Raw genomic sequence first — 26,422 nt, 5'->3', positions numbered from 1 at the left:
CATCTCGGCTCCACCCTAGGCCTCTTATCAGGAGGGGGCATAGAACCTCTAATCAGAGTAATTAAATCTTCTGCCATTTTAAGCATATGCTTCTTGGGCACAGACCCTGCCAGAACTAGGGACTGACACCAACAGAAGCTAAACCTGACTTTACCCCCTGGAAGAAGCCTTGGGGCGCAAACAGAAGGGGAGGGCCTAACCGCCCTGGGAAGGGAGGGGAGTACAGAAACTTGAGAAGCCCCCTCAGCCTGACCTGCCTCCTGAGAGGCCACATCCTGCAAAATCAAAGTCTCCCCCTGAGACTCCAAAGAAGCCTCCGTCGGAACCACCGGTTCCACTGCGAAACCTCTAAGAACCGGGCACCCAGAGCGCATGCGCACTCATCTTGCCTGGGTTTAACGCTGTGCTTGGCGGCTTACCTTAGGAAGGCCCGGTCGCTCGGAGAATCCGGCGGCATAATAATGTGCACCTGCTGCGCTGCCAAAGACCAACCCTAGCTGACACCTGTCGAACCTTAAGCGCAATAGTGCGGCTTATTAAAGCCTAGTTCAGCGACACCCTGACTACACGTCGATAAATTGCGGTCATAGGCCCCAAACAAGGAATGCACAAAGAATGGAAAGTAATCCCTATGCGGTATTTGTTTCTACAAGAAATACAATTATTCACTTTTTTCACCTGACATCCGGTAATATACTGAGGCAGGAAAAACCAAAATATTTCCCCAGCGAGTACTTAGGCCAACTTAGTTAGGATTGAGGGTCTGAAACTCCGAACTCGAAAATTTCCAGAGCGCCCGAGCGGCACTTGCAGCACCGCTGCTTCTGCACATCGGACCATGCGGCAAAAGACTGAGGAAATGACGTCGGTCATGCGCTTTTGTACCCTGACGTCCTGATGTCAGTTCTAAGCGCCTTGACCGACATCAGCCTAATACTTTGGTATTCGGGCCGACCGAGGACAGCGAACTACCCATATGTAAGGACTGCAGCAATGTGGAATGAAGAACATCAGTACTTCCCTCAGATCTTGCTTGCCCAATCATACTGATAACTAAAGTACATAGGCATTGAAATAAGAATATTGTAAATAAGGACAAAGCATCACTAAGATTTGCCTGAACTTCCCGGCCCTCAAGACTTTAAAGGTAGGAGGTTGGTGGGTGGGATGTAAGAATGAAGGCGAGAAGAAAAACTCACATGAAACATTATAGTGAGTACATAAATTCTTTATGTGAAGTTGTTCTATCTCGCCTTCATTCTCACTGATGGGTTAGCATCGTAAGCACCATCTCCTTGGGTGGATAATGGAAGTATATTCCTCAGAACCATAGAACCAAAGGAGGCCCTGTCCCTGGAGGTCCTATCCAATCTGTAATGAGTGATAAAGGTATGAGGTGAGGATCATGTGGCTGCTGCACAAATGGTATCTATAGGTAGCCTTGCTAGAAAGGCTGAAGATGTGGAAACTGCCCTGGTTGAGTGAGACTTAACTTTATGATTTAGTGCCAAGTGTGTAGAGCTGTATGTGAAAGAAATACAATCCGACAACCATTCTGACAAAGTGGTTTTTACCACTGGAGTACCTTTCTTTGAATCTGAAAAGGAGACAAAATTTTTAATTAAAATTAAATTAATTAATTAATTAAGATTTAATTAGCTTTAAACAAAAAAAAGTTTTAATGTATATCTCAACACCAAGAAATTGTAAAGAGAAAATACAAAGATATTTTAATAATACTGGCCAGAGCTGTCGAAGAACTCTCGATCTGTTGCAGTGACAAACGAGATCTGGGGGAAGCACTATTGCATCATGGGATAGGGAGTAGGCCATGAGCTGTTTGAAGGCCTCGAGCTTTAGCACCTGGCTGAGTCGGTGCCAAGGATCGGCTCCGTCACATGTTTATTTGGACAGTTTTTCTTGTGGAAGTATTCTTTCTCCTAACTTCTCTCTCATTTTTGAAAATCTTTTATCTGGAAATTCTGGGCTTCTTGCATAATAGTAGCTATACATCATTTTCTGCTTAAACACAATAGTGTACTCTGTTATGTTTACGGCTCTATTCTGGCCTGTCAGTTTTTGTGTGCAGTGTTTTCTCACCATTGGCGACAGGATCTTGGCTCATAAAAATTCACAATATTAGATTATAATTTCCAGGAGGGGACACTAATACTCCTTCAGTGTCATCATGCTTTCCTGCTTTTATGATGGCACACTTACCAGCCAGACCAGCAAAGCCATAGTAAGGGCCTGAACAAAGGAGCTAGCTGCAAGATATTAGGGACCACAGTTAGCATTGTACAAGATTTGCCAGTAGGTCCCTGCAAACAGAACTGTTATCCTCGACTGCAGCTTTGACTGCTTAAATTATAACTGGTCAATGTTTCTACCAAAAATTATAGCAAGAAGATGCTAGTATTGTTCATTGCTACAGTTTGTCAAATATGTTTGAAACAGTTTAGCAAAGAGCTATTATTTTGATACATAACATCTCCTTGCTTTGCTTGAAGATTTAATAAATAGCAGCAGGGAGACACAGTTTAGCAAATGTGTTTGATGGTGCACAGAGTTGTTAGCAGCTTTTTTCTCAGCTGTGCAATCCTGAGGGCACTTTTTGGTACTTAACTTTAACATAACTATTTTTTTTTGGTCCTCAACTTCAAACTGGTGAGGTAGGTGCCAGACAGAGGCATCACCCAGGATACCCCCTAACTTTGCCACAGCTCTGCAAAACTGTCTGGCACTCCAAGGTCACAATCTTAAATACATTTCTTATCTTCAGTGTGTATTTCCCACCCTAAAGAATCACCCTCATACTATTCACATATTTAAAAAGTATGAAATATTCATGTCACCCACTCTGTGGCATTTCTGTCATAGTCAGCTTCCTCGGTGCACACAATGTTGGTGTTGAATGAAATCTCATTAAACTTTGTTTAGGAATGTGTCTCTCTTTCTGCTGCATCACTATACCTATCAAAAGTCTTTTGCTAGTGAAACAAACACTGCAAGGTAGCTGTACCTATTTTGTAATTCACATCTCCTGAGATTATAATGTTATACTGACTCAAAATTCACAATTCTTTGGGTCTGTGCTGTCATAAATGCTGCATTATTTTCCCTTTTTGGGGTCATAAACCTGTTAAGTCTTTTGCAATGTCAAGATTAGTAAACTTGATAACAATTAACAGCAACTTCATCACTTAGCTGTGATCTGCAAGTCAAGAAATATGACACTGGCAAAGTCAAGGAAGATATTATCTGAAACTCACAAAATATCACTTATTAAAAAGGCTACTTTATTTATTTATTATTTGTTTACCCGGAAAGTCCAACTTGGAATGAAGCCAATTTTCAGCAGAGGCCTGGGAAGAAACAGTCCAGATTCATGTCTATATAAAGTGGGAGGAAACCCACATGAACACAGGGAGGACATGCAGACTCCGCACAGAAGGCACCCCTGCCAAGAATCGAACCAGATAACCTCTTGCTGTGAGGCGACAACGCTACCACTGCATCACTGCGCTGTCCTTTGTCTCAATTATGTATTATTTTTCAAGAACTTTTCATAGACAGCGTTACACATCCATGCACAAAACAAATATGTAAGAATTACTGTGAAAAAGTCTCTGCCATTTTTACTAAGGATTCTCAAACTTGATAGTATTTCTCAAACTTTTATTTTAAGTGAACAGGCCTGTGATCTGACAACACAAGGCAGGGCAGTGTAACCTCATCAACAGTGCACTCATACTGCATAATGAGCAAGAAAACAATATCAAGTATGCATTTGTCTGCCCCCATGAAGGCATTCATGGCTAGAAAAAAATAAGTAGTTATTGTGCTGCTGGCAGGTTTGGATTATGTAGACATTTCTTGGCAAGATAAACAAATACATTTTTTTCCAGTTTCTGTGTATATTGGTGCTTTAAACTAGATTATGGTAACTCTCTCTTCAAAGGATGGATATCAACAGATACATTTTGCAATATATGTGTTTATTACATATAAATATACAAAGTTTTATAGTTGCATAACAAAACCCTTTCTTTTTTTGTAAAGGATGTTGATTAATCAAAACAAAGGGAATATGCACCTCTATACAAGGTAATTCAGATACCATTACACTGGCAGTTTCAGAAAAATGACACAATGGAAGCTATTTGGAACATACATTCGGTTCTACCAAAACAGATGGCTGAAAATGTTACTACTAACTTGTAAAGTATTCACTACTTTGAAAAAAAAAAAGAAAGAAAGCAAAATTATACAAAGTAAGGGCGCAGCCGGATACTCCTTTACTCAAAGTATTCCATACAAGAAATTCTCTGGGGTTCTGTTACTACTCACAGCTGTTACATTCATGTTCAAAGTTCAACAGAGAAGATAATGTGCTTAACTAGTATTCAATCTCTGTGGTAAAAAGCCACATTACTAGCTGATAAACCAATAGGGTCACTTTGGATAAATCAGCATTGGCAGATATTTAGCTACTCTTTCTTTTGACTCACTTCTCCTTTCTCATGCTAGTCTGACTGTCTTAGCCTTTCCCCTTGTTATTAGCATTCTTATATATGGCATCTGTCTGCATAGACATTTCTAACAGTGTCTGTTTTTGGTTTGCTTAGATCTCTGCAGAGCTTTTCCAGTCTATGACAGGAGGTAACAACTTGTGACATACTAGCCCCTGACTAAAGTGTGGGCATGTCTGTAAAATGATTTAATTCATAAAATTTTTATGTCACTACTGAGAAACCGTTACATGCACCTTAGTTCTAAACAAATTTCTCACAGTCCATCTGAAAATAATGGAAAACAATTTCTTGCAAACCCACAGCTAATCTGAAATGCTTAACTAAGCAAACATATCATACCTTAAATCAACTAATCACTCCCTACTAGATTTAGTTATTGCTAGCATTCTTACAAGTGCACTTGCTGTAGCCATTCATCATCAATAAACGATCAATGTACAATAACTTTTCAGTTTTGTTTTATACTACAGGTAGAGTTACATTTATGTGCATTTGTGCTCCGTAGCAGAGCTGTTTTGCTGGTTGTGAGTGACTCCATAACCATCTGGATATACAATGCTTATATAAGTATACTTTTTTGCACTTGTTGTGTTTCAGTGATAGTTAACAAAACTGTACTGCATTTATTTGTTTCATTAACTATTGACTGAATATTGGTGGCCTCGCTCTCTGCAGTTCCACCCTTTTGCCCAAGTGTTGTATTCTTAAACTTGGTGGCTTTGGAACTGCCTGCCAGTGCTGTAAATTTGTCTTTGGACACTCCTCCAAACCCAATCTCATTTGCTCACTCAACTGAGTACAGTGAGATCATTTGGGAAGAACAACCTCCCTTACTTCTTTGATTTCAGACACTCCTATCAGTCCCGTCTCATCAGCTCTGTCTGCTGTGTACAGAGAGCACATTTGGGAAGGCCAATCCCTTAGTTTCTTAATCTTGAATTGTCTTCTGTTTCCTCCCTCTCCACTTAAAAAGAAATTACACTTTATTTAGCTTCTCTTACTGTAACTGTGTTTTACCGACTTTATTACCTGATTTTGCTTTGCTGTGTACTCTAAGTGTTCAAGTACTCTTATTCTACTGCATTTATTACTGCTTAATAGTAGCTTGATTAAATTTATCTGCTATTCTAAGCATCTTAGTTTTGGTTTTAGCACTTGTGCTAAAGGCCAGTTATTTTACATTTAAGAAGGCTTTTGTGGTCTACACTCCTGTGGGCAAACCCTTATCAAAACCCTCTCTCCGTAAGTCCACCAAGTATTCAGAACTCAATGCCTGGATAATTCCCATCAGTTTCTCCTGCCAGCCTGGTAGATATGGACATACTGAGACAGTGTAGCAACTGCCTCATATTCACGGACAGCCCTCTTCTCCTAGCACATAATTCTTCGACTTGCGAGAAATGCATTTACATCAGTAACCTGAAATCCATGCTCTCTTGCACCACAGTCAGTACTCCTGACAAAGAGGAGATTGCCAGCACAAACATCACACCACCCGCATCACACAGCCAAGCCACACACCCACCTATGCAGAAGCCCTCAATAAAAACTTACCTAAGCAACAGACCTCCAAAACACACTCACAAACATTCTACACACAACACCAAACACATCACACACAGCAGACAACACACCAGTGTCTGACAAACACAGCTCATAAGGCATAACAATAAACCAATGCAGCCCATAAGGCATAACAATAAACCAACCATACTAGTCATTGGTGACACACACCCTCACCAGGCTCGACAAGGAGAAGGTCACAGTCAATTGTTTATCAGGTGCCAGAATCTGCCACATCACGCATGCACTTAAGTCTCTCCACAACAGGTACAAGTATGACTCTGTCATTGTCCATATCGGTGTGAATGACTTGAGACATACCTCCATGGACTATATGAAGACAGACATGGTGTTTTTCCAAGGGGATCCATTATCTATCTGCCTGGGATAACAGGCCTTGATGCTTTCCCAGAGATGGCCTCCACGTGTCACTCTGGGACTCCAGACACTAGCCAAGGATCTTGCCTCCCTCATTGTGCCTTTTTTAGGCTATGTCCCAAAGACAAACCTTCCAACATAAAAGATCTGTCAAAAGCAAATTGAAGGTCATGCTGCTTAATGCTAGCAGCCTTAACCCGAAAATGCACTCACTGGAGTCTCTCCTCACAATGGAAGATGCCGATGTCTGTGCGGTCACAGAAACTTGATTCAGAGCTGCGGATAGCACCCCTACCTTACCAGGCTAAACCTCATTCCACACATTCTGACCCCAAAATGAAATCAGGAAGACTAAGTGTGGTGGAGTCTCTATCTTCATTAAGGACAGGCACACGTCCAGACTAGTTTGTAAGCAAGACAAATTGGAATTACTTCAGGTGCAACTGACAGCTGGAAAGAAACCCATCCAAGTTATAGCCAGCTATAGATCCCCCTCCATGACTCAGGACACCCACTTCTCCTACCTGGATCTACTTGACTCCATCAAGGTACCCCCTTATACTGATCCTTGGTGATTTCAACTACCCCAACATAGACTGGAACTATTCCTGCACTAATGCACTCACCCAATGATTGCTTGACTTCATCAGTTCTAATGCACTAGACCAGCATGTCTCATCCCCAAGGGGAGATAACATTCTCGACTTGGTTCGCACCCACATGGGGTATGTTCTTCCCTAGTGAGATTAGATCATTTGAAGTTTCTATCCCACCCACCCAGCCACCCCAGCTGTAACCAGGCTAAAAAAACTTCTGAAAAGCTGACTACAACCTCCTAAGGGAGGATATCAGAAGCTTCACACCACCGCTCCCCTCAGAGGATGCAGACAACTATGCTGTACAGTATGCCAATGCAGTATACAAGCACCTGTACAACTTCATGGACTCAACCATACCCAACAAAACTAAAACCTGCTCCTCAAGGAAATAGAAACCCATCTGGTGGGCAACGTCTATCAACAGGCTTTACAACAAAAGGAAGACATTGTTGTCCAAGGGTAAAAAGGAACAAATTCCAATTAGAAAACCTCCTTCCTCAGCCTCAACAAGCAAATTAAATCACTAATAAAAACCTCCAAAGCCAATTATGAATTGAAACTAGCCTCCAAAACAAAGGGAAACCACAAAGCCATTTTCAGTTACATCAGGAACCTCCATGGCAAAGCCCAGGTTTGTTCCGAATTAGTACTTAACAGTACCACTTACACTGATCTTGTTGACTTAGCCAACCTGCTACCAGATGGGGGAGTGAAGTTTGCGCTGAGCCTATCTCCCCCCAAAGGCCCATTTGCCATGCCCAATACTTGACCCACACCTCACATCTCCATAGATCAAGGGTTAAAGGTCATATCCAAGGCAAAGAACACAGCTTGCATGGGACCTGATAGCATCCCAGGTTGTATTCCGCACCATCTTCAGCAAGAACTAGCTTCGCCAGTGAGCACCCTATTCAACCACAGCCTAAATACAGTCTTCATTCCAGCTGAGTGAAGAACTGCCACTATCATCCCCTTGCAGAAAGGTGGTGCCACTACTAACCCTGGAAATTATCGCCCCATTAGCTTGACAAGTCTGATCTGTAAAGCTATGGAATGTATTATTATGAATCTCATAAACAAGGACATGCATGTGATTATGGATCTCATAAACAAGGGCATAGGCAATCTCCAAGCACTTGACCCCACCCAGTTCAGATTCGTCAAGGGCAGATCTTGCCTGTTGAACCTGGTTGACTTCTTTGAGACTGTCATCAAGGCCCTGGATGAGGGAAAGTCAGTACGTATGGCTTACCTTGACTTGGCCAAGGTCTTTAACACAATCCTCCACTCAGGCATCATCGAAAAGCTAACACAACTTGGCGAAAATTCCTATCTCATCAAGTGGATGGCCAACTGGATCACAGACAGGACCCACAAGGTCAAAAATAGGCTCCTCCACCTCTGACAGCAGAGCTGTCACTAGTGGTGTTCCCCAGTTATCTGTCCTGGAACCCTACTGTTTGGCATCTACTTCTCAGAGATCCAAGCAAAGACAAAAGGCCTGTAGCTGACCAAGTTTGCGGTTGACTGTAAGTTGGGTGCTATTATTGACTCCCCAGATGATGTTAACATACAGCAAGAGGGTCTCACAGCAACAAATGACTGCTCCTAAAGTCATGGCTTAAGCTAAATGCAAAAAATGTATTATCATACCATTAGGCAATAAAATTGCCCCTGTTGATTACCACATCAACAGCAACGCCCTAAGCACACAACCTGTGGTGACAGACTTGAGTACTCAAGTTGACAACAACTTTACATTCGACCATCATGTAGTGGCAGTGGTCAGAAAAGCCTTTTACTTGATTTATCTCATAAATAAAGGGATTGCATCCAGAAAAAAAGGAGGTTATTACCTCTCTGTATTCCTCCCTCATTAGGCCAATAATTGAGTATAGCAACCCATTTGGTATGTACCACTCCAAACACCTACACCAACTGGAAAGGCCACAGAAATACTTCACAAAAAGAATCTATGGCCTCCAACACCTGTCTTATGTGGACAGGCTCAAATCACTATCACTCTACTCAGTATCATACAGATTGCTCAGAGGTGATCTGCTCTCGCCTACAAGGCAATAATGGGACCCTGCCCTACTAAACATGCTCCATATCTGTAAGTCTAAGTCCTCGCTCATTGCCCGCTTGAATAGCCTACATCTAATATGCATCAACAAAACCTGCTGGAGAGACAGGTTTGTCTCCCAGAGGCTGCACCATCTCTGGAATAGACTTCCCACAGAGTCAAGAGTACCTCGCTGACCCTCTTCAAGTGCAACCTTGATGAGTGGATGGGAAACCACAAATATGTCACATGGGTTTCCACTTGTGTCCCTCAATGACAGGGGTGACCGGTGCTGACAGATTTCGTTTTGGGGATAAATTCTTGGCTAGGCTTGTAAGGGCTCCAGGGCCATTAGCCTAGAAACCTGCTATGATCCAATGATAAATTAAAAGCCTTTGTAAAAGACAGTCCCACTATGAAAATCCTCTTTAAACCCAGGGCTCCCCAACGCTTCTCCAGTTTAAAAATTCATCTAAGAAACTTGGCTTGGCACTGAATTCTCGCCTACCAAGATACTAATGTACTTATTTTACTACAGGAGAAGTTCTATCCCACTGTCACCTGATAAGAGGGAAAAAAGCCTAAACAAATGGATATAGACACAATTTGAAACTCTATTTCAGCTAAGGGATTAAGCATGAACTGATTGGAGACAACCATCTAACCCTGAGATTCAAGAATAGAGTCATCTTATCTATTAACTTTTCATTTGTTAACCGGGATAGAACACTGACCCAACTGGACCATTTTCAGGTTCAGCCTAGTTAAGACAGTAACAGTAATAAAAAAATAAAATACAGTAACAACAATTAAAAAATGAAATACAGGCATAACAAATAGGAACTCTGCGTACAAAGGTCAGCAAGTTTAAGTGCTGTATCACACTTATAGCTGCATATATATGAAAACTGTATTTGAAGCAAAGCTTCTTAATGACATCTGTAAAAATGTATACAGTGCAGAATTAACAAAAAAAATCCACTCATGTTTCTGGTAAATGTAAATCATCAAACATGGCTTAAATATTACAGTAAAACTCCACTTTAAGCAGTACATAGACAAAAAACTACTCAGAAATTTGACAGTCAATACTACTAGGGCAACCAATATACTTCTGGGGATAACCTAGTGTCCTAACTGGATGAGTTAAAATTCAAACATTACAACAGATAATGTAACTCACTGCACAATGGGTCCATTAACCACCACTGACTTTCTCAGTGAATTCTCACCTCTTCCATCATTTTTCCTCATCCAGATATAACATTTACCAATCATTATCCCCTTTACTTGCATTCCTCCATTTTACTTCAGACATACAAAAACTAGAGAGATACAAACCCTATTGAATAAATTCTCTGTGATGACCATGCCAGAGCTGTCATTCTCAAACCAAGGTTCAAAAATTACTGTAAAGAGTAAGACTGCCCTCCTACTGCACATCTAAAAACTCTCTCACTACCACAGTTTCATGCCATACTGAAAAAATGTCATTGTGATACTCCTTTATAAGGTGACAAAAGACAGGTCAACTAATGACTACCAACTAATATTCAACCTACCAATCCCTGGGAAACTCCATTATCAAATAAATAAAAAATATACACTGGCAAAGCTGACAACATTGTTGCCTCAATGCAATAGGTTCTTCTGTTTGATTCTTGGCTGGGGTGCCTTCTGTGTGGACTCTGCTTGCCTTCCCTGTATTTGGTTTCCTCCCACATTCCAAAGACATGCAGTAGGTGGATTGGACACTCTAAACTGGCAATAGAGGTGAATGTGCATGCAAGTGTGTGGTATGAAAGAACAGCTGTTTCAGAGCTATCCACCGGACAGTGCAAACCTTGGCTCTAGATGATTGTCACTCTTAAAGTGACACCTAGAGCCCATGAGCAAAAATGGGCAAAGGGGTTGTGGGTGTGTGGATGGATTTTTGAAAGTGACAGATACTATCAGTGACCTCTTGACACTAACAGATGACATCCTGCTAAACAAGGACAAAAGCAACTCCACAGGCTCTACATTTATAGACCTCACAAAAGCAATGAACTCATACACCACAATCTGCTCCAAAACAATCTTAACTGCATCCAGCTTTAGTTATAAAGCATTCCTTGGATTCAATAACTATCTTTCAAACAGATACTTCACCAAAGAAGAGGTATTTCTCTCCCTTGCTAAAACAGTTCCACAAGCCTCAGTTTTTGCCACTTTATTATTCTCCAATTTATTTAAGTGTATTATCGCACTAGGTGACTTACCTTTTAACACCATCGTATGTAGCTCATAACAAGCTGATTAGCATTCTCACCAGACTGATTTAACATTTTTCTTCTGTCGTTTACTATATCCAGCATTCATTTGCACTGTGTTGATGCCACTGAAAGTTAAAAATGATACTTGACCTTGGTGACATTCAACTCCGTGAAAACGTGATATGCATCCATAGACTTTAATGGATGCATTCTGCACAAGTGCAGAAATGTGCCCATTAAAGTCAATGCAAGAGCCCTTAGTTGTTGGGCCTTGGCTTTAATAAAAGGCTAATGAAGTTTTTATTTAAAACACAACCCAAGTAAATATAAAATGACTAGGGCAGGATGCATCATGGCAGTTAACTTATCTACCACAATGCCCTCTCAAAGTGTGATAAAACACCTTAAAAATCCCTTACATTTTTCCCAATTTCCCCCTAATCCTTTATGCTGTCAACATAGTCATTTACATGTTTTGTCCTCCCATTCAGCTATAAGAAAACAGCTAGAAGAGAACCTTTATATGGTGGCAAACATAAACCTGTACCTAAATACATCTAAAACTAAGGCTACGATTTTCAGGGAAAAAAAAAACAAAACAAAAGCTAGTCTCAGTTCCTTCAGACTAGCCCATCAGTGACAATAGCTGTGAAGTACTAATATGACTAACATCTTTCAAATTACTAGGCCTCTGGCTGGATGAAAATCTAAATTTCCAGTTCTACACAGAACAAACTAAAATGCCATGGAAATGTTCACATTGCCACTTCCCTGAAGCGAGGGTGGAAGGTGGTAATGGTTTTCTGCAGACCTATTTAGAATATGATTTACCCGTTCACCTCAGCCTCCAAAAGAAAATATTTTACAAACTCAAACAAAATCTGCAGATTTATCATTCCCCTATAATGACATCACTGCACAGTCCAAAAAGCAACCTGGCTACCAGTACACTACACAGACAATTTCTTTTGTTTCAACTATTAAAGCTAGAATATTTCTCTTCCTAAAAAAAGTTACAACTTCAGCTGTCATTCCAGTAGAACACTATGGATTCCACACCCTTACCTCAACTGTAGAAATCAGTTTTTCCATTTTAGAACCAAAATTCTAGAAGCTGCTTCCAGACTCTCTAAAAAATGTAGGCTCATTCATAAGGATGTCCATAACAACTTTAAAGCCCACTTTCTTGAGGAAACACAGCATAACTGTTTCACGTCTAGGGGTATCAAAGTGAAATCATCTCAAACTCAAGTTCTAATGTCAACTCTAGTTAGTACAGCCATACTTCTCCAGTGCCATTTACTATATAAATAATTATGTATATAACTCACTCACAATAGCTGTAATTTTTCAGCTGTTGCCCTATAGTCTTCTACATTATGAATTCACCTTACTTCAAATGTAGTGTACGTTTGAAATTGTGATTCTCCTCTATTGCATTCACACCTCCATTAAGTAAAAAAAAAGTGTACAAAATCAAGAGAAAACAGGAAACCTGGTTTATTAAAAATACCACAAATCAACAAAGAGATAAAACAATACAAAGTGCTCCTGTGTCCTTCCCAATAGGAATGAGGAACGATTTCCCCTTGTATTTTCCAATTACTGTTTCTAGAAGCATTAACTCTTACACTAATGCTGGTGTTGCCCCTTCTCCCTCATTTTTGTGTTACAGGCATCTAATGGACTGGCAGCAAGGGGTTCTGGTTTTACTTCTGGAAATCTGATGAGTGAACCAAGTTTGTTGCAAACTACATTCATTAATAGAGTAGTCAATAATGCAGCTAACACCAGTTTTAATTTGAACACTAGATTGCTTCTATTCATACATGTACCCTGGCTTTCGCCACCCAAGAAAATTATTTTCCTGTGTCACTGTCAAGCAGAGCCACAGAAGTGATCCCCGGGGTGAATTTACTATCTCCCATCCAATCATTAAGATTTCTCTTGAAAAGTGCTAATGAGGAGCTTTGTTCGATATAGATAGGTAGTTTGTTCCAGAGTATGGGAAGTCTCTGGGACAGGAATCTATCCCTTCAGCATGTTCTGTTTATTGTGGTGACAAGGTTTAAGTCCTTACAGCGTGTAGCTCGTAGGGATTGGGATTTCTTTAAGTGGCGCATGTCTAAAAGCTCTGGGTTTGACATAGCTTTGTGTGTTAGGCAGAGATCATCTCTGAGTAGGCGATATGCAACGGAGTAAAGCTGCAGTTTTTTGAGACGGTCTGCATAGGGCATCTGTTTGAGGCTGGTAATCCTCTTTGTGAGGTATTTCTGTGACCTTTCCAGTTGTTGTAGATGTCTTGTGAGGTACATACCAAAAGGGGCATTGTACTCTATAATGGGTCTGAGTGACGAGTAGAGGGGAACAATGGCCTCTTTTTTCTTGGATGAGAAACCTTTTGTGATTCTCCGCGATTGCATTCACACCTCCATACAGTAAAAAAATGTACAAAATCAAGAGAAAACAGGAAACCTGGTTTATTAAAAATACCACAAATCAACAAAGATAAAATAATACAAAGTGCTTCTGTGTCCTTCCCAATAGGAATCTTCTGCAAATAACATTTCTTCACATTTTGTGACATAATTAGTTTTGACAAACTGTAAGGGGATTTGCTTACAGTAAAGCATATGAAATAGGAAAGCATTTTCGGTACTTTTCCGTTATTGGGGCAACACTTTAAATGCAGTTGCAAAGCTCCGAAGCCAGTGTCTTGTCAAGTCCTTTTGTGTCTTAATTTAACCAGGTGTGTGTAAAATATTTTACTGGATAATATTTAAAAAAAAGGAGATGTCACTTCTAAATTTTACTCACACCTGGTTAGATTAAGACCAAAAAGACATGACAAGACACTGGATTCGGAGCTTAGTGACTGCATTTAAGGTGTTTCCCGCTTACGTAGCAGTTGGACAAATAAAATAAAAAAAAACATGCAACCGAAAGTTGGGAAAGCAGAACCTCGGTAAGACGCTGATAAAATATGTTATATCAGGTACATGATTACTATTTTAACTCCTGTACATTATTTGTACTTCCTAACAATGCTTATTTCCATTGTCAGGGAAACCCTTTTAAAGCAGTAGTTGCCACTTAAAAACGCTTCACAGCTACCAGCTGTTTCATCACAGCTGCCAGAAGCCAGATAGCTGTAACTAAGGAAATTGTGTTTTTGGAGGATGTACATACAAGCGTAGTTGTAATGGGCTGCATAGTGTTTAAATTGTGGAGAAAATCCTTTTTTTGTACTTTGCTGTTATCAAAGCAACGCCTTACATGTGGTTGCTGAGCTCCGAATTCTGTGTCTTGTCATGTCTTTTTGCTGTTCATCTAACCAGGTGTCTATAAAACATTTTACTGGATAACATTTAAAAAAGGAGATGTCAACTCAAACTTTTATGCAAGACCAAACACACATGACAAGACACTGTATTCGGAGCTCAGAAACAGTGTTTAAAATGTTGCCCCAATAATTGAAAAGTACCGCATTTTCTTTAAAGAAAAGTTAAAAGCTAAAAAAGTCCAAAAACGACTGCTTGTTTTCACACAGCCAGCTTACGTAACTACACCATCAAAATTTCTTAAAGAGAGGAAATAGCATTAAAGACGTAGCTGAGTCTACTTACATGAAGCTATTAATTTATTTTATGATTCCATTACAAATTATTTAACCAAGACTGTGGACTATGCAATAGGCCAGCTGCAAAATGAGTATGACACTATAAAGTGTTCATAGGTTCTTAGGTTCATAGGTTTATACTAGGCTATCTGCCCTAAGGCATTTATAAGCCTAGCCCAAATTTTTGTGGCTTACGCCACCCCTTATATGAAAAAATACTGTGCCCATTAGTTTGTTGTGCCTCTGTCCAGCAGTGACACGGAGATGATTCCCGGGGTAAACCTACGATTTCCCATCCACAGGTCTAGATTTCTCTTGAACAGAGTCAGCGAGGTGCTCTGCCTCACATGGACCGGGATTTTAATCCACAGCATAGGGAGTCTCTGAGTGATAAATCTATCCCTCCAGCACGTCCTATTTATATCCGTGCTAAGGTTTAAGTCGCTTGCTCTAGTGGTTTTGGTGGATTTGGATTTTTTGAGGTGGAGCATGTCCATTAATTCCGGGTTGGACATGGCCTTGTATGTCAGGCACATGTCACCTCTGAGCAGACGGTATGCGACTGAATAGAGCTGGAGTTTCTTCAATCTGGCAGCATATGACAGATTTTGGAGTCCCTTTATCCTTTTGGTGAGGAACTTTTGGGGTCTCTCCAATTGCTGCAGATGTCGGGTGAGATACATCCCGAATGGGGCATTGTACTCGATCATTGGTCTGATAAGTGAAGAGCACAGGGAACAATGACCTCACTAGATCTGGATGTGAATCCCTTCATGATCAGGTGGGCAATGTAGAAGGTCTTTCTAACCACTTTAGCAATGTGAGTGTCAAAGAAAGGCCACTGTCAACCTGGGTCCCCAGGTCCCTGATAACCTCTTCTGTGCTTAGTGGATTGCCACCTATATGGTAGCTTGGGGTTACCTTGTTTTTCCCAAAGGGTATGACTATACATTTTTTGGCGTTTAACTTCAGGCCATGGCTCTGGCACCAGCTATCTGTTTCCGTGAGTACCTTCTGAAGGATATCCGTGTCCGATGCACTTTCCACTATGGCGCCCAGTTTGCAGTCATCTGCAAACTTTGTCAGCCAAAGTCCTCCCATGTTGGCCTGTACTTCTGAGAAGTAGATGCCAAACAATAGCGGGCCAAGGACCGAGCCCTGTGGGACACCACTTGTGACCGGCTTGGAGTCTGACACAGCGCCAGCAACTCTAACCCTGTGGGTTCTGTCCTTAAGCCAGTTTGCAACCCATCTTGTGACATATGGGTTTACATTTAAGCTGGTAAGTTTTTCTACAATACCCGAGTGGGGTATTGTGTCGAAAGCCTTTGCAAGGTCAAGGTAGGCTGTATGGACTGCCTTTCCTCATCAATGGCCTTGGTGACTGTTTCAAGAAGTCGACCAAGTTCAAAAGGCATGATCTTCCCTTGACAAAGCCAAACTGGGTCGGGTCCAATGTCTGCAAGTCCCTATATCTTTGTTTATGAGCTCCATTATGATCCTCTCCATAGCTTTGCAGACTAGACTTGTTAAGCTTATGGGGCGGTAATTACCAGGGTCCGTAGAGGCACCGCCTTTGTGGAGTGGGACCACAGTTGCCGTACGCCACTCCTTGGGCACGTATCCTGTGGTAAGGCTGAGATTAAACAGCTGCCTTATGTGCGGGTTAAATTCCTCATTTAGCTCGTGTAGCACACAGCCGGGGACACCATCCGGTCCCATTGATGCTGTGTTTTTAGCTTTAGAGAGAGCAGCTTTCACCTGCGCATTTGAGATGTCCGGGAGGCTACACTTGGCTGGGATAGTTATCTCTCCTTTAGGGGGGGAGAGGGGGGTGAAGTTTGCACTGAACCTGTCTGCCAGTATGTTGGCAATGTCTGTGGGTTCAGTGATTTTTGTATCATTTTGGACTAATTCTGAGCATATCTGGGAGTTTCCACCCAGGTTCCTAACATAGCTGAAAAAGGCCTTATGATTGTCCTTTGAATCCATGGCTATTTTTCTCTCAAAATTGGCCTTAGTTGATTTTATGAGTGCTCATATGTTTTACTAATAATGATCAGGGGTGACTTCCCTTTTATGGATTTTGTTCTATCATGTAATAGCTTTCTCCTCTTATTGTAAAGTTTGTTAATGGCTGGGGTCCACCAGACTGGACGTTTGCCCTTTGTGGAAAGAGTCTTGGTTTTATTTGGGATTGCCTGATCCATGCAGTCCTGGAGGTGTTCATAGAAGGCATTTGTAAGGGCTTCCGCAGCTTGGGTTGTGGTTTCCACTGGCTCAGGGGCCTTGAAGGATACCACACCAGTCTTGAGTAGTGTGAAGTTTGCTTTAGAGAAGTTCTTCACTGTGGTCTTTTTGTTTGGGGTGGGGGCGGATGTGGATTTCCAGTGAGATTAGTTTATGATCAGATCTCACCAATGAGGGATATACTTCCGTGTGGAGCATTTTGTCCCCATGTTTGTGACAATGAGATCTAGTATATTTTCTCCTCTCGTGGGAACAGTGACTAGCTGTTCCATGGCATTTGAATTTATGAACTCCAGGAACCGTTGGGCTAGAAAGTTAGGGCTTGAGTAATGTTCCCAGTCTATATTCGGGTAGTTGAAGTCACCCAATATGATGGTGTTTGGAGATACATTTATACCCTCCAGTGTCTTCAGGAAGGCTGTGTGGGGTTCCTGAGTTTGAGAGGGTGGCCTGTAGCATGCTACAATTTGTAGAGCAGTTTTGCCTATGGCTAGTTGCACCTGGATGGTTTCCGAGCTTGTGCATTGCCACCAACCTGGAGGTGTGGGTATCCTTTATGAATATGGATACACCCTCCTTTTGTGGTGTGGTCCGGGTTTTGGGGCCGGAACGCATGATACGAGGTAAAACCTAATAGTGCCGGGGTGCTCTCAGGAGCCTTGAACCAGGTTTCAGTTACAGCACAGACATCGATGTTCTCCATACTGAGAAGGGCCTCGAGTGCGTGCATTTTGAGATTTAGACTTCTGGCATTGAGCAGCATTACCCTCAGTTTCTTCCCATTTTTGTTTTCTAGGGTGGTAGGTTTAGAATTTGAGCCTTGCCTAAAAAAGGCACTATGGGGGTGGCAAGAGCCTTAGCCAATATCCGGAATCCCAGGGGTAACAGGTGCAAGTCATCCCTTGTGAAGCAGCGTGGCTTGTCAAGCATGCCATCCCAGGCAGACAGACACTGGATCCCCTTTGAATGACACCAGACATTAAGCCAATTGTTAAAGCTGATCATCTTGTCTCTATATTGTGGCATCATTCTTGGTGAAGGAAGGATACTGCTCAGGGTCAGGGTCATACCTGCCTGGGCTACATAATCAGAGAGCTCCTCTATGTCTCTTTTTATGTAGTCCAGGGAGGTATGTCTCAGGTCGTTCACACCAGCATGGACAATGACTGTGTCATATTTGTACTTGCCGTGGAGTGACCCGAGTGCTTGTGTTATGTGGCGGATTCTAGCGCCCGATAGGCAGCTTACTGTGACCCTCTCCTTGTTCAGCCTGGTGAGCGGGACGTCAGTGTGTCTGACTATGGAGTCACCTATGACAAGTATGTTTGGTGTTGTATTTGGCCTTAAGTGCTGTGACTGCTTTGCACACTGATTTTGTGGTTTATGTGTTGCTTGTGGGGTGTCTTGAGGTAGGAGTTGTTTGGGTGTCTGCTTTGGAGGCCTCTGCTGTTTAGGTAAATTTTTACTCAGAGCCTCCGAGTATGTCTTTGTGTGTTTATGTGTTTGATTCAGTGGTGTGGTAGCATTATGTGAGGCTGGTTTTGTGGTGTGTGTAGTTGCCTTCTCCTCCTGTCTGGTCTTGCCAGTCCTGAGTTGAGAGAGCTCATATGTTGATATATTCCTGTTGTAATGATGTAGGAATTACCACTCTTGGACCTTTCATGATGAGTACATCTTCCATCATGAGCATGTCTCGGTAAGGAAAATATTGCTGAATGTCACGTAGTAAACTGGTTTGTCGTGTTGGCCATCGCCATCCTTGACTGATAAATTTTTTTAGCTTCTGGAGAATGGGATCTGAAGCTGCGTGATTTCTTAGTTCATCAAGCCATGATGACGAAAGATTTTTGACTTTCATGACTTCAAAGTCTGCAGCTTCATCTTCATGCTGATCTGTTTGACTGGGTGAGCAGGACAAAGCAACAGCAAGGTACAAGTGTTTACCCTTTTTATAAACAATATTAAAATTGCACTTTTGCAATTTTATCATCCTGCTGGGGCAGTATGCATTGGCTTTTTCAAGATTGTCACTAGTGACTGGTTATCAGTCTCTACTTGGATAGTAGGTCTACCATAAATATAATCACTGAACTTCGAACATGTGAACACTACTGCCAAAAATTCTTTCTTTCTCTATTGGTGCATAATGCATCTCTGTTTGGGTTAAAGTTCTGGATGCATAACAACTGGTATGCCTTCTTCAAGACATGCTGCATCAAGGCTATACTTTGAAGCATCACAAGAAAGAGTTACAGGTTTGTGAACATCTTAGTATCTCATGTTGGTGTATTGGCAATTTCCTTCTTCAGAATATCAAATGCTCTTTGGTGTTGTCCCACCCAGGACCGGTGTACATTTTTGCATGTCAAGTCATGTAATGGTGCAGAAAACTCACTTAAGTCTGGGATGAGCATTCCTAAATAGTTGACCATACCTAGGTGGTGCTGCGGTAGCGTTGTTGCCTCACAGTTAGACGTTGCCCTTTCAATTCTCAGTTAGAGCGTCTTCTGTGTGTCGACATGCGTGAATAGGCGTTCCTTCGTTGAAGGTTGTGCGTTAGGCCCGGCAAGTCAGCACGTAAAAATCTACTGCCAATCATTAGCGGACCAGAGTTCCGCTGTGGCGACCCCTAACCAGGAAAAGCCGAAAGACACAAACAAACCTAGAAAATGTTGTGAAGATGGGACATTCTCTAGAACTGGTATCTCAAGAATTGCTGCTTGCTTAGATGGATTTGGTTGTAAGCCGGAACTGGTAACTAAATGCCCCACAAGTAAATTCTTTCACTTTGAATTTCCATTTCTGAAGATTCAGTTTAAGATTTACTTCATGTGCACGATCTAGAAGTTTCCTGAGGTTTATATCATGTTTTCTTCATTTCCCCTGACAATTATGTCATCCACTATAATAGCATATGGATAACCAGAAACAATTTGCTCCATAGCATGTTGAAATACTTGACTGGCAGAATTGATTCCAAATGGCATTCTCATAAATCCGTATCTACCAAATAGTGCACTGAATGTGGTCAATAATGAAGATTTGCGATCCAGCGAAATTTGCCAAAAAGAACTTTCTGAATGTAAGACTGAAAAAAACTGTGGAATTTGGCATGAAAGCAGCTACCTATTCTACTGTACACAGCAGATAATGAGGATGCTCAAGTGCTTTAAGTCTTTTGGATCAATACATATTTGGACAGCGCAGTGGCAGCATTGTCACCTCACAGCAAGAGGTTCTCTGGTTCGATTCTCGCCTGGGGTGCCTTCTGTGCTGAGTCTGCATGTCCTCCCTGCATTCGTATGGGATTCCGCCGGGTGCTCCAGTTTCCTCCCACGTTACAAACACATGCATCTGGAGCATTTCTCCCTGGGCTTCCACTGAAAATTGGCTCGTTCCAAGTAGGACTCTCCCAGTTAACAAATGTTAAATAAAATAAAATATCTGAATATCCTTTGAGCTTTTCTTATGAGCTACGACCATGGAGGATACCCATTCAGTCAACTCTTCTACTGGAGTAAGGATGCCTAAAATTCACCATTTTGTCTAGTTCTGCTTTTACTTTACTCTGCATTGCTACAGGGGTCTTCAGTGCCAGTCTGATAACTGGACTGATAACTGGACTTAGTTCATGGTTTAATTTCATGAAATATGTGACTGGAAGTTTACCAAGCTCATGTTTGAAAATAACAGCATATTCACTAAAAATACTCTGTGTACAAGTATTGTTGCTGTTGTTCATACTTACATGGTGAAGCGCTTTATTAAATGACATCAGTCCCATTCTCAGACTGACTTTAAGGACTAGCAGTCACTGCACATGTGTTTTGACTATGTAAAACTGCAAGTCATAGCTGTTTCCAGCAGAATGGCATGAAAGAACCACTGCACCATCAGATTGAATCTCTTAACCACCCATAAGCAACTAGTTTTGCAGTTTGCTGAATCAAGTTTCTCACCAGCTTTTACTCTAGCAAACATTTGTGCTGATATGACATTGCACATGCATCTAGTGTCTACTTTAAGCTCTACAGGTTTCCCATTAATTTGCACAGTACAAAATATTTCCCTCTGCTGACAGCTGATAGTCCACTGTATTAACTGTTTCATTGATCACAGAAACACCATCAACACAGAAGTTTGCTATAGGTATTTGAAAAATCTCAATGGCTTCACTCAATGTTAATTCACCATCTCAAAGCAAAATCTTTCTCACTGCATCACTATTAACACCACACACAAGACTATTATCAACTCATCTCTTAGATCACCAAATCTACGTTTTTGCTTTATTTCTTAATTCAGTAATATATGCTGCAATAGTTTCATCAGGCTTTTGATTTCCTGTGTAAAATTTGTGCCTTTCTATTGTAATATTCATTTGAGGGTTATGCATTTCTCTAAATTTACATTTTAAGCACTCAGGGTCTTCCCACATTTCAGCATGTATCACAACATGGTGGTTCTCCCCCTCCCCTGCATAAACAACAGGTGCATACACAAATAAACATTCTCAGTCAATGGTCTATGAGCCAGCTAAACTGAGAAGTATAAATGCTCTTATAAATGCGTCTGTATCAGAAAAAACAGCCTGTAAAAAATATATTCTTGCTCAAACACTCGCCACTTCTCTGCAATATTATCTAACACCAGCAGTTCAGGTCTGCAAAATCTCTCTGCCAAATTCTTTTAAACATAAGCACAGACCTAAGACTTGTAATTATACTGAACTGCAGAACAATCTTTCCGAAAATAATTTAACTGCAAATACCTCGAACACTCTGGACACTTTGAAAAATCTTAGTTACTGCAAAAAAATTATACATTGTAAAAAAATTCAGACATTTTAGCCTTGTCAAACATTTTAAACACTTTGGAAATTATTTCACACACTTTAATCATTATATCGCTATTTCAGACATTTGAAATAACTCAGTAATTATTTTGAACACTTTGAATAATATGCCATATGTTTGGCGACTGAAAATCATTTAAGTGAATTTAAGTACCTTTGAACAACCGCTGACCTGTTTAAGTTTGCTTCTGTATATTACTCCACTTCTAACTGCAAGACTCATGGTTTACAAGCTGCTTCAACTTCAGATACCATTCTGACATCATGTCACATGTCTCGTGTATTCAAATGAAACACTAAGGCGCAGGATGGGTTCAAGTCATTTACTGTACATAAACACATCAGGAGATGTAACAGAAACATATACTTCGAACCTCATATGCATACTGACTAACTCATTACTTCTGACTCACTCACATGTGCATCTCCCATTCAAGCTAGCACTCACACTGAATGACTATACAACTGGCACTGGTCTCGCATGTGCTCAGTTACTTATATGCACGTGCTCTCAAGACTACAGTGGCTGACTAGGTACAATATACACACTGATCTACAAAACCCAAAGTTCTTCCACCTGGTGTGGGTTTCCTGACTTCCATCCTTATGTGGTGGCTGACCATACCACTATCACCTGTATAACTGACAAACTATCAGACATTCATTCCCATCCTGTCCCAAACCACTATTTAAGCATGGATCATCTGGGTTGTACTCAGGTCTTTATCCCTCTACACCATGGAACAAGCTGGAACACTGAAATATTACCTAATGTTCCATCTGTCCACATGATATCACAATCATGCTCCAGTTAGTTCTGTAGCTTCTAAGCTGCAGAATCTGGTATTCATTCTTGGCTTCCAGATGCTGTCCAGGTGAAATTTTTATGTTTGTTCTGTGCCCGCACGAGTTTCCCCACTTTCTTCCTAACTCCCATAGATGCACTGTTTAGGTCAAAAGGCTATGCTAAATTTACTTTGGGTTTTTAATGTTGTGTTTCTGTTACAAGGACACCTCAAACAACAGCAATTGGCCAGTGGGACCTAAGAAGGCAGTAATGTGAAACAACATAAAAAAACAGTGAAATGCTTGCACTGCTTGTTTTTCTGTTACAAAAAGACAGCAGATTACCTTGGGACTGGTTCCATTCTACAAAAGCAGGAACTGGGTAAAACATTTTACCAAGTCATACCACTACCGTTTCATTTCTTGCTGAGCCCTTGCATCCAGATTTAGGTGGCATACTTGAGGGGGGGATATTAATTAATGTTTGCAGATACTATGTAAAGTTAAAGTTTTTTAATATTTGCGAACATTGCTGCAGTGGACCTGAAAACTCATCTACTGTCTCAACTTACCTGTTGTTGTAAATAGGTGATTACAGCAGCTAAAACAGCATTCTGAGTTGCAACATCCACAAGACTGAAAAACAGCATGTCAAAAATAAGAAGAGTCGGTTCATTCCCATAGTACAGAACTTCACTAAAAGAATGTCCTTCATCTGGGAAAAAAAACAGAACACTTAGACATGATAATCATTACAGCTACAAGAAATGTACCATTTTTGTGCTACAGAAATATTACAATCTATTACCAATTCAACACTAAGCCACAAAAAACTATTTTAACAGGAGCATATTGAGTTTACCATGAAAGTATTGCTTTGAGAGATATTTACCATAACAGCAGAACTTCATGCCTCTTCAGAAATAAAACATGCACACTTCTCATTGGCATTGCCTAGCCTGTTATTTATAACAGTCAGAAGCCCTTCTGGTGTGAGGTGGAATATATTTTACTCTGAGGCACCCTAAATGTTGGCTGGCTAGCATTAATATATCAACCCAAAGTTGCCTCCATCTTTTGTTGTTTTAGTAACTAACTTACAGGTTTATAGGTGTGTACTAGGCTAACGGCCCTGGAGCCTTTACAAGCCTAGCCCACAGAAGCGCTCTGGCATCGTGCCTTACTACAATAACAGTGAAATGCAAAATACTAATAACTAAAATAATACAAATATAACAATAACTGTTTAAAAGCAATATAAGCACTAAAAATATGAATATAAGGCTAGAACATCTGGAAGGCATTCATACTATGGCAAGCCTCTCTTACATTCTGTACAACTGTGATAGATGTTCACTATAACATTACGTGAGTAACCTGTCCTGCCTTCCCAGTACTCTGGTTGAACTATAATGAACATTCTGTGGGCAGTTCATTGGTTTCACTCTTTTTCCTGAGCAGCAATGATTCATGCATAACCCTTTCCAACAAGGCTGGAAGTACCATATCCTAAACTCAACTTCCGTATCACCCATGGTCACTTTGAAGAAAACAAGCTTTAGCTCCACACCACTACAACCAAACAGTAATAGTAATAACTGAGGTGTGACTATCTTAAAGAGTGTACTGTACATGAAAACTGCTACCTTGGATTATAAAAACACAGCTTACACCCAATCAGACTCCAGAGTGTACAGCTGAGATCAGAGTTATAACCACTGGCTTACCAGTGATTCATTCACCTCAATCTCAGCCTAGTGCCTTCTACCTCCACCTTATGAACAGTACCTTTATTCTGGCTAAACCTATTGTATTGATTCACACACACACACATACACACACACACACACACACACACACACACACACACACACACACACACACACACACACACAGATGTCCACTAATTTTGAGGAGGGTTAATAACTTTTTAGTGTCCCTACTACTCACTTTTTCGATAGCACACTGTCAACAGCCAGACCAAATTAACAAAACAAGGTCTCAATCAATTAAATCATTTAAAACTTGTAAAATAAACCAAACACATATTGAGTTTATGGCAGTTATAGATGAGCAGTCACTCTCTTCTAAATGTAGATGCCAGCAATTACATAGTTACCTTAATACATGCTAATACACAGTCAGACATAAGGTTTGAGGATAATAAGGAAATTATATAGTACTAAAAAACATGGGGTCAAAGGTTCATAGAACACTACTAGGTTAATGGCTTAAGGGCCCTTACAAACCTATCCAATGTAACCCGATTTGACAGAATATATGTCCCCTAGGGGAAAGAAGATGGCATGGATTTGTTACTGTGCATTGAGTATCTTACAGATTTCCCCGTCCATAAGGGACATAGGCACTACCCCAGCTGTGAATTTGCGATTCTATATCCATATCTATTGATCTAAACTGTGTTTGAAGAGGACCAGGGAAGGGCTCTGCTTAATGTGACTTGTTCCAAAGAAAGGGCAATCTCTGAGAGACATCCATTCTCTCCAGCATGTTTTACTTGAGCTGCTGGCTAAGTTTAGATCTCTAGACTGGGTGACCCTCATGCTGCTTGACTTGCAGATGTGTAGCAGCTCCATCAGGGCTGGATTTGTTTGTGTCTTGTAGGTCAGGCATGGGTACCCCCTTAACAGTCGGTAGAACACAAATTAAAGGGATAGGGCTTTTAGTCTAGCTGCATAATTGAGGTTGTTTACACCCTGTATTTTCTTTGTGAGGAGCCTCCGAGGTCAATCTAGCTGCTCTAAGTGCCTAGTCAAGTACATGCCAAATGGCGCATTGCACTCAATTATTGGTCTAATGGTGGGAGAGTACAGCAGGACTATAATTTCCTTGGATCTGGATGCCATACCTTTACTTATAAGTTGCGCCACATAAAAGGACTTCCGCACCACTTTGGACACATGGCTGTCAAAGTTCAGGCTACTATCTATATGTGTACCTAGATCCTTCACCTCTGAGTCTACCCTTAGGGGTGTGCTACTGATGTTGCAATATGCAGGGTATCTGACTTCCCAACGGATATGATAATGCATTTTTCTGCATTTAGTTTTAGGCCATGGCTCTGGCACCAATCATCTGTCTAATCTACACCCTCCTGAAGTATATCTACACCACTGGGGGATTCAGTGATTGCCCACAGCTTGCAGTCATCAACAAACTTTGTCATCCAGAGGCCTTCCACATTAGTCGTGACTTCAGGGAAACGTATTCCAAACAGGAGTGGTCCCAGCATTCAGCCCTGTGGCACATCACTAGTCACTGGCCTCGTGCTGAATCTGGAATTGTGCACTTTTACCACATGTCCTGTCCGTAAGACAGCTGGCTATTTATCTGGTGAAACAAGGATTTATGCTCAGTTTTGTGAGTTTATTTATAATACCTAAGTGGAGAACTGTGTCAAATGCCTTGGTCAGTTCCAGGTAGGTGGTATAAACTACTTTACCCTTCTTCATGGCCTTAGTGACTGTCTCAAAGAAATCCACTAGCTTAAGTAGGC

At 41.1% G+C, this 26,422-nt stretch overlaps 1 protein-coding gene across 1 annotated transcript in view; it reads right to left on the bottom strand.

The window, feature by feature from the left end:
• Window positions 1-26,422, bottom strand: part of TMEM67 (transmembrane protein 67) — a 4,866,727-nt gene that overhangs the window by 38,347 nt on the left and 4,801,958 nt on the right. Inside the window, exon 25 of the mRNA XM_044066290.1 lies at window positions 23,478-23,620. Coding sequence (XP_043922225.1) covers window positions 23,478-23,620 — 143 coding nt within the window. The remainder of the gene's footprint in view (window positions 1-23,477; window positions 23,621-26,422) is intronic.

This window comes from Protopterus annectens, chromosome 3.part1 (assembly GCF_019279795.1).
Source record: "Protopterus annectens isolate FY-2018-M chromosome 3.part1, PAN1.0, whole genome shotgun sequence".
NCBI classification, from domain to species: Eukaryota; Metazoa; Chordata; order Ceratodontiformes; family Protopteridae; genus Protopterus; species Protopterus annectens.
This window is presented reverse-complemented; position numbering and strand designations above follow the sequence as displayed.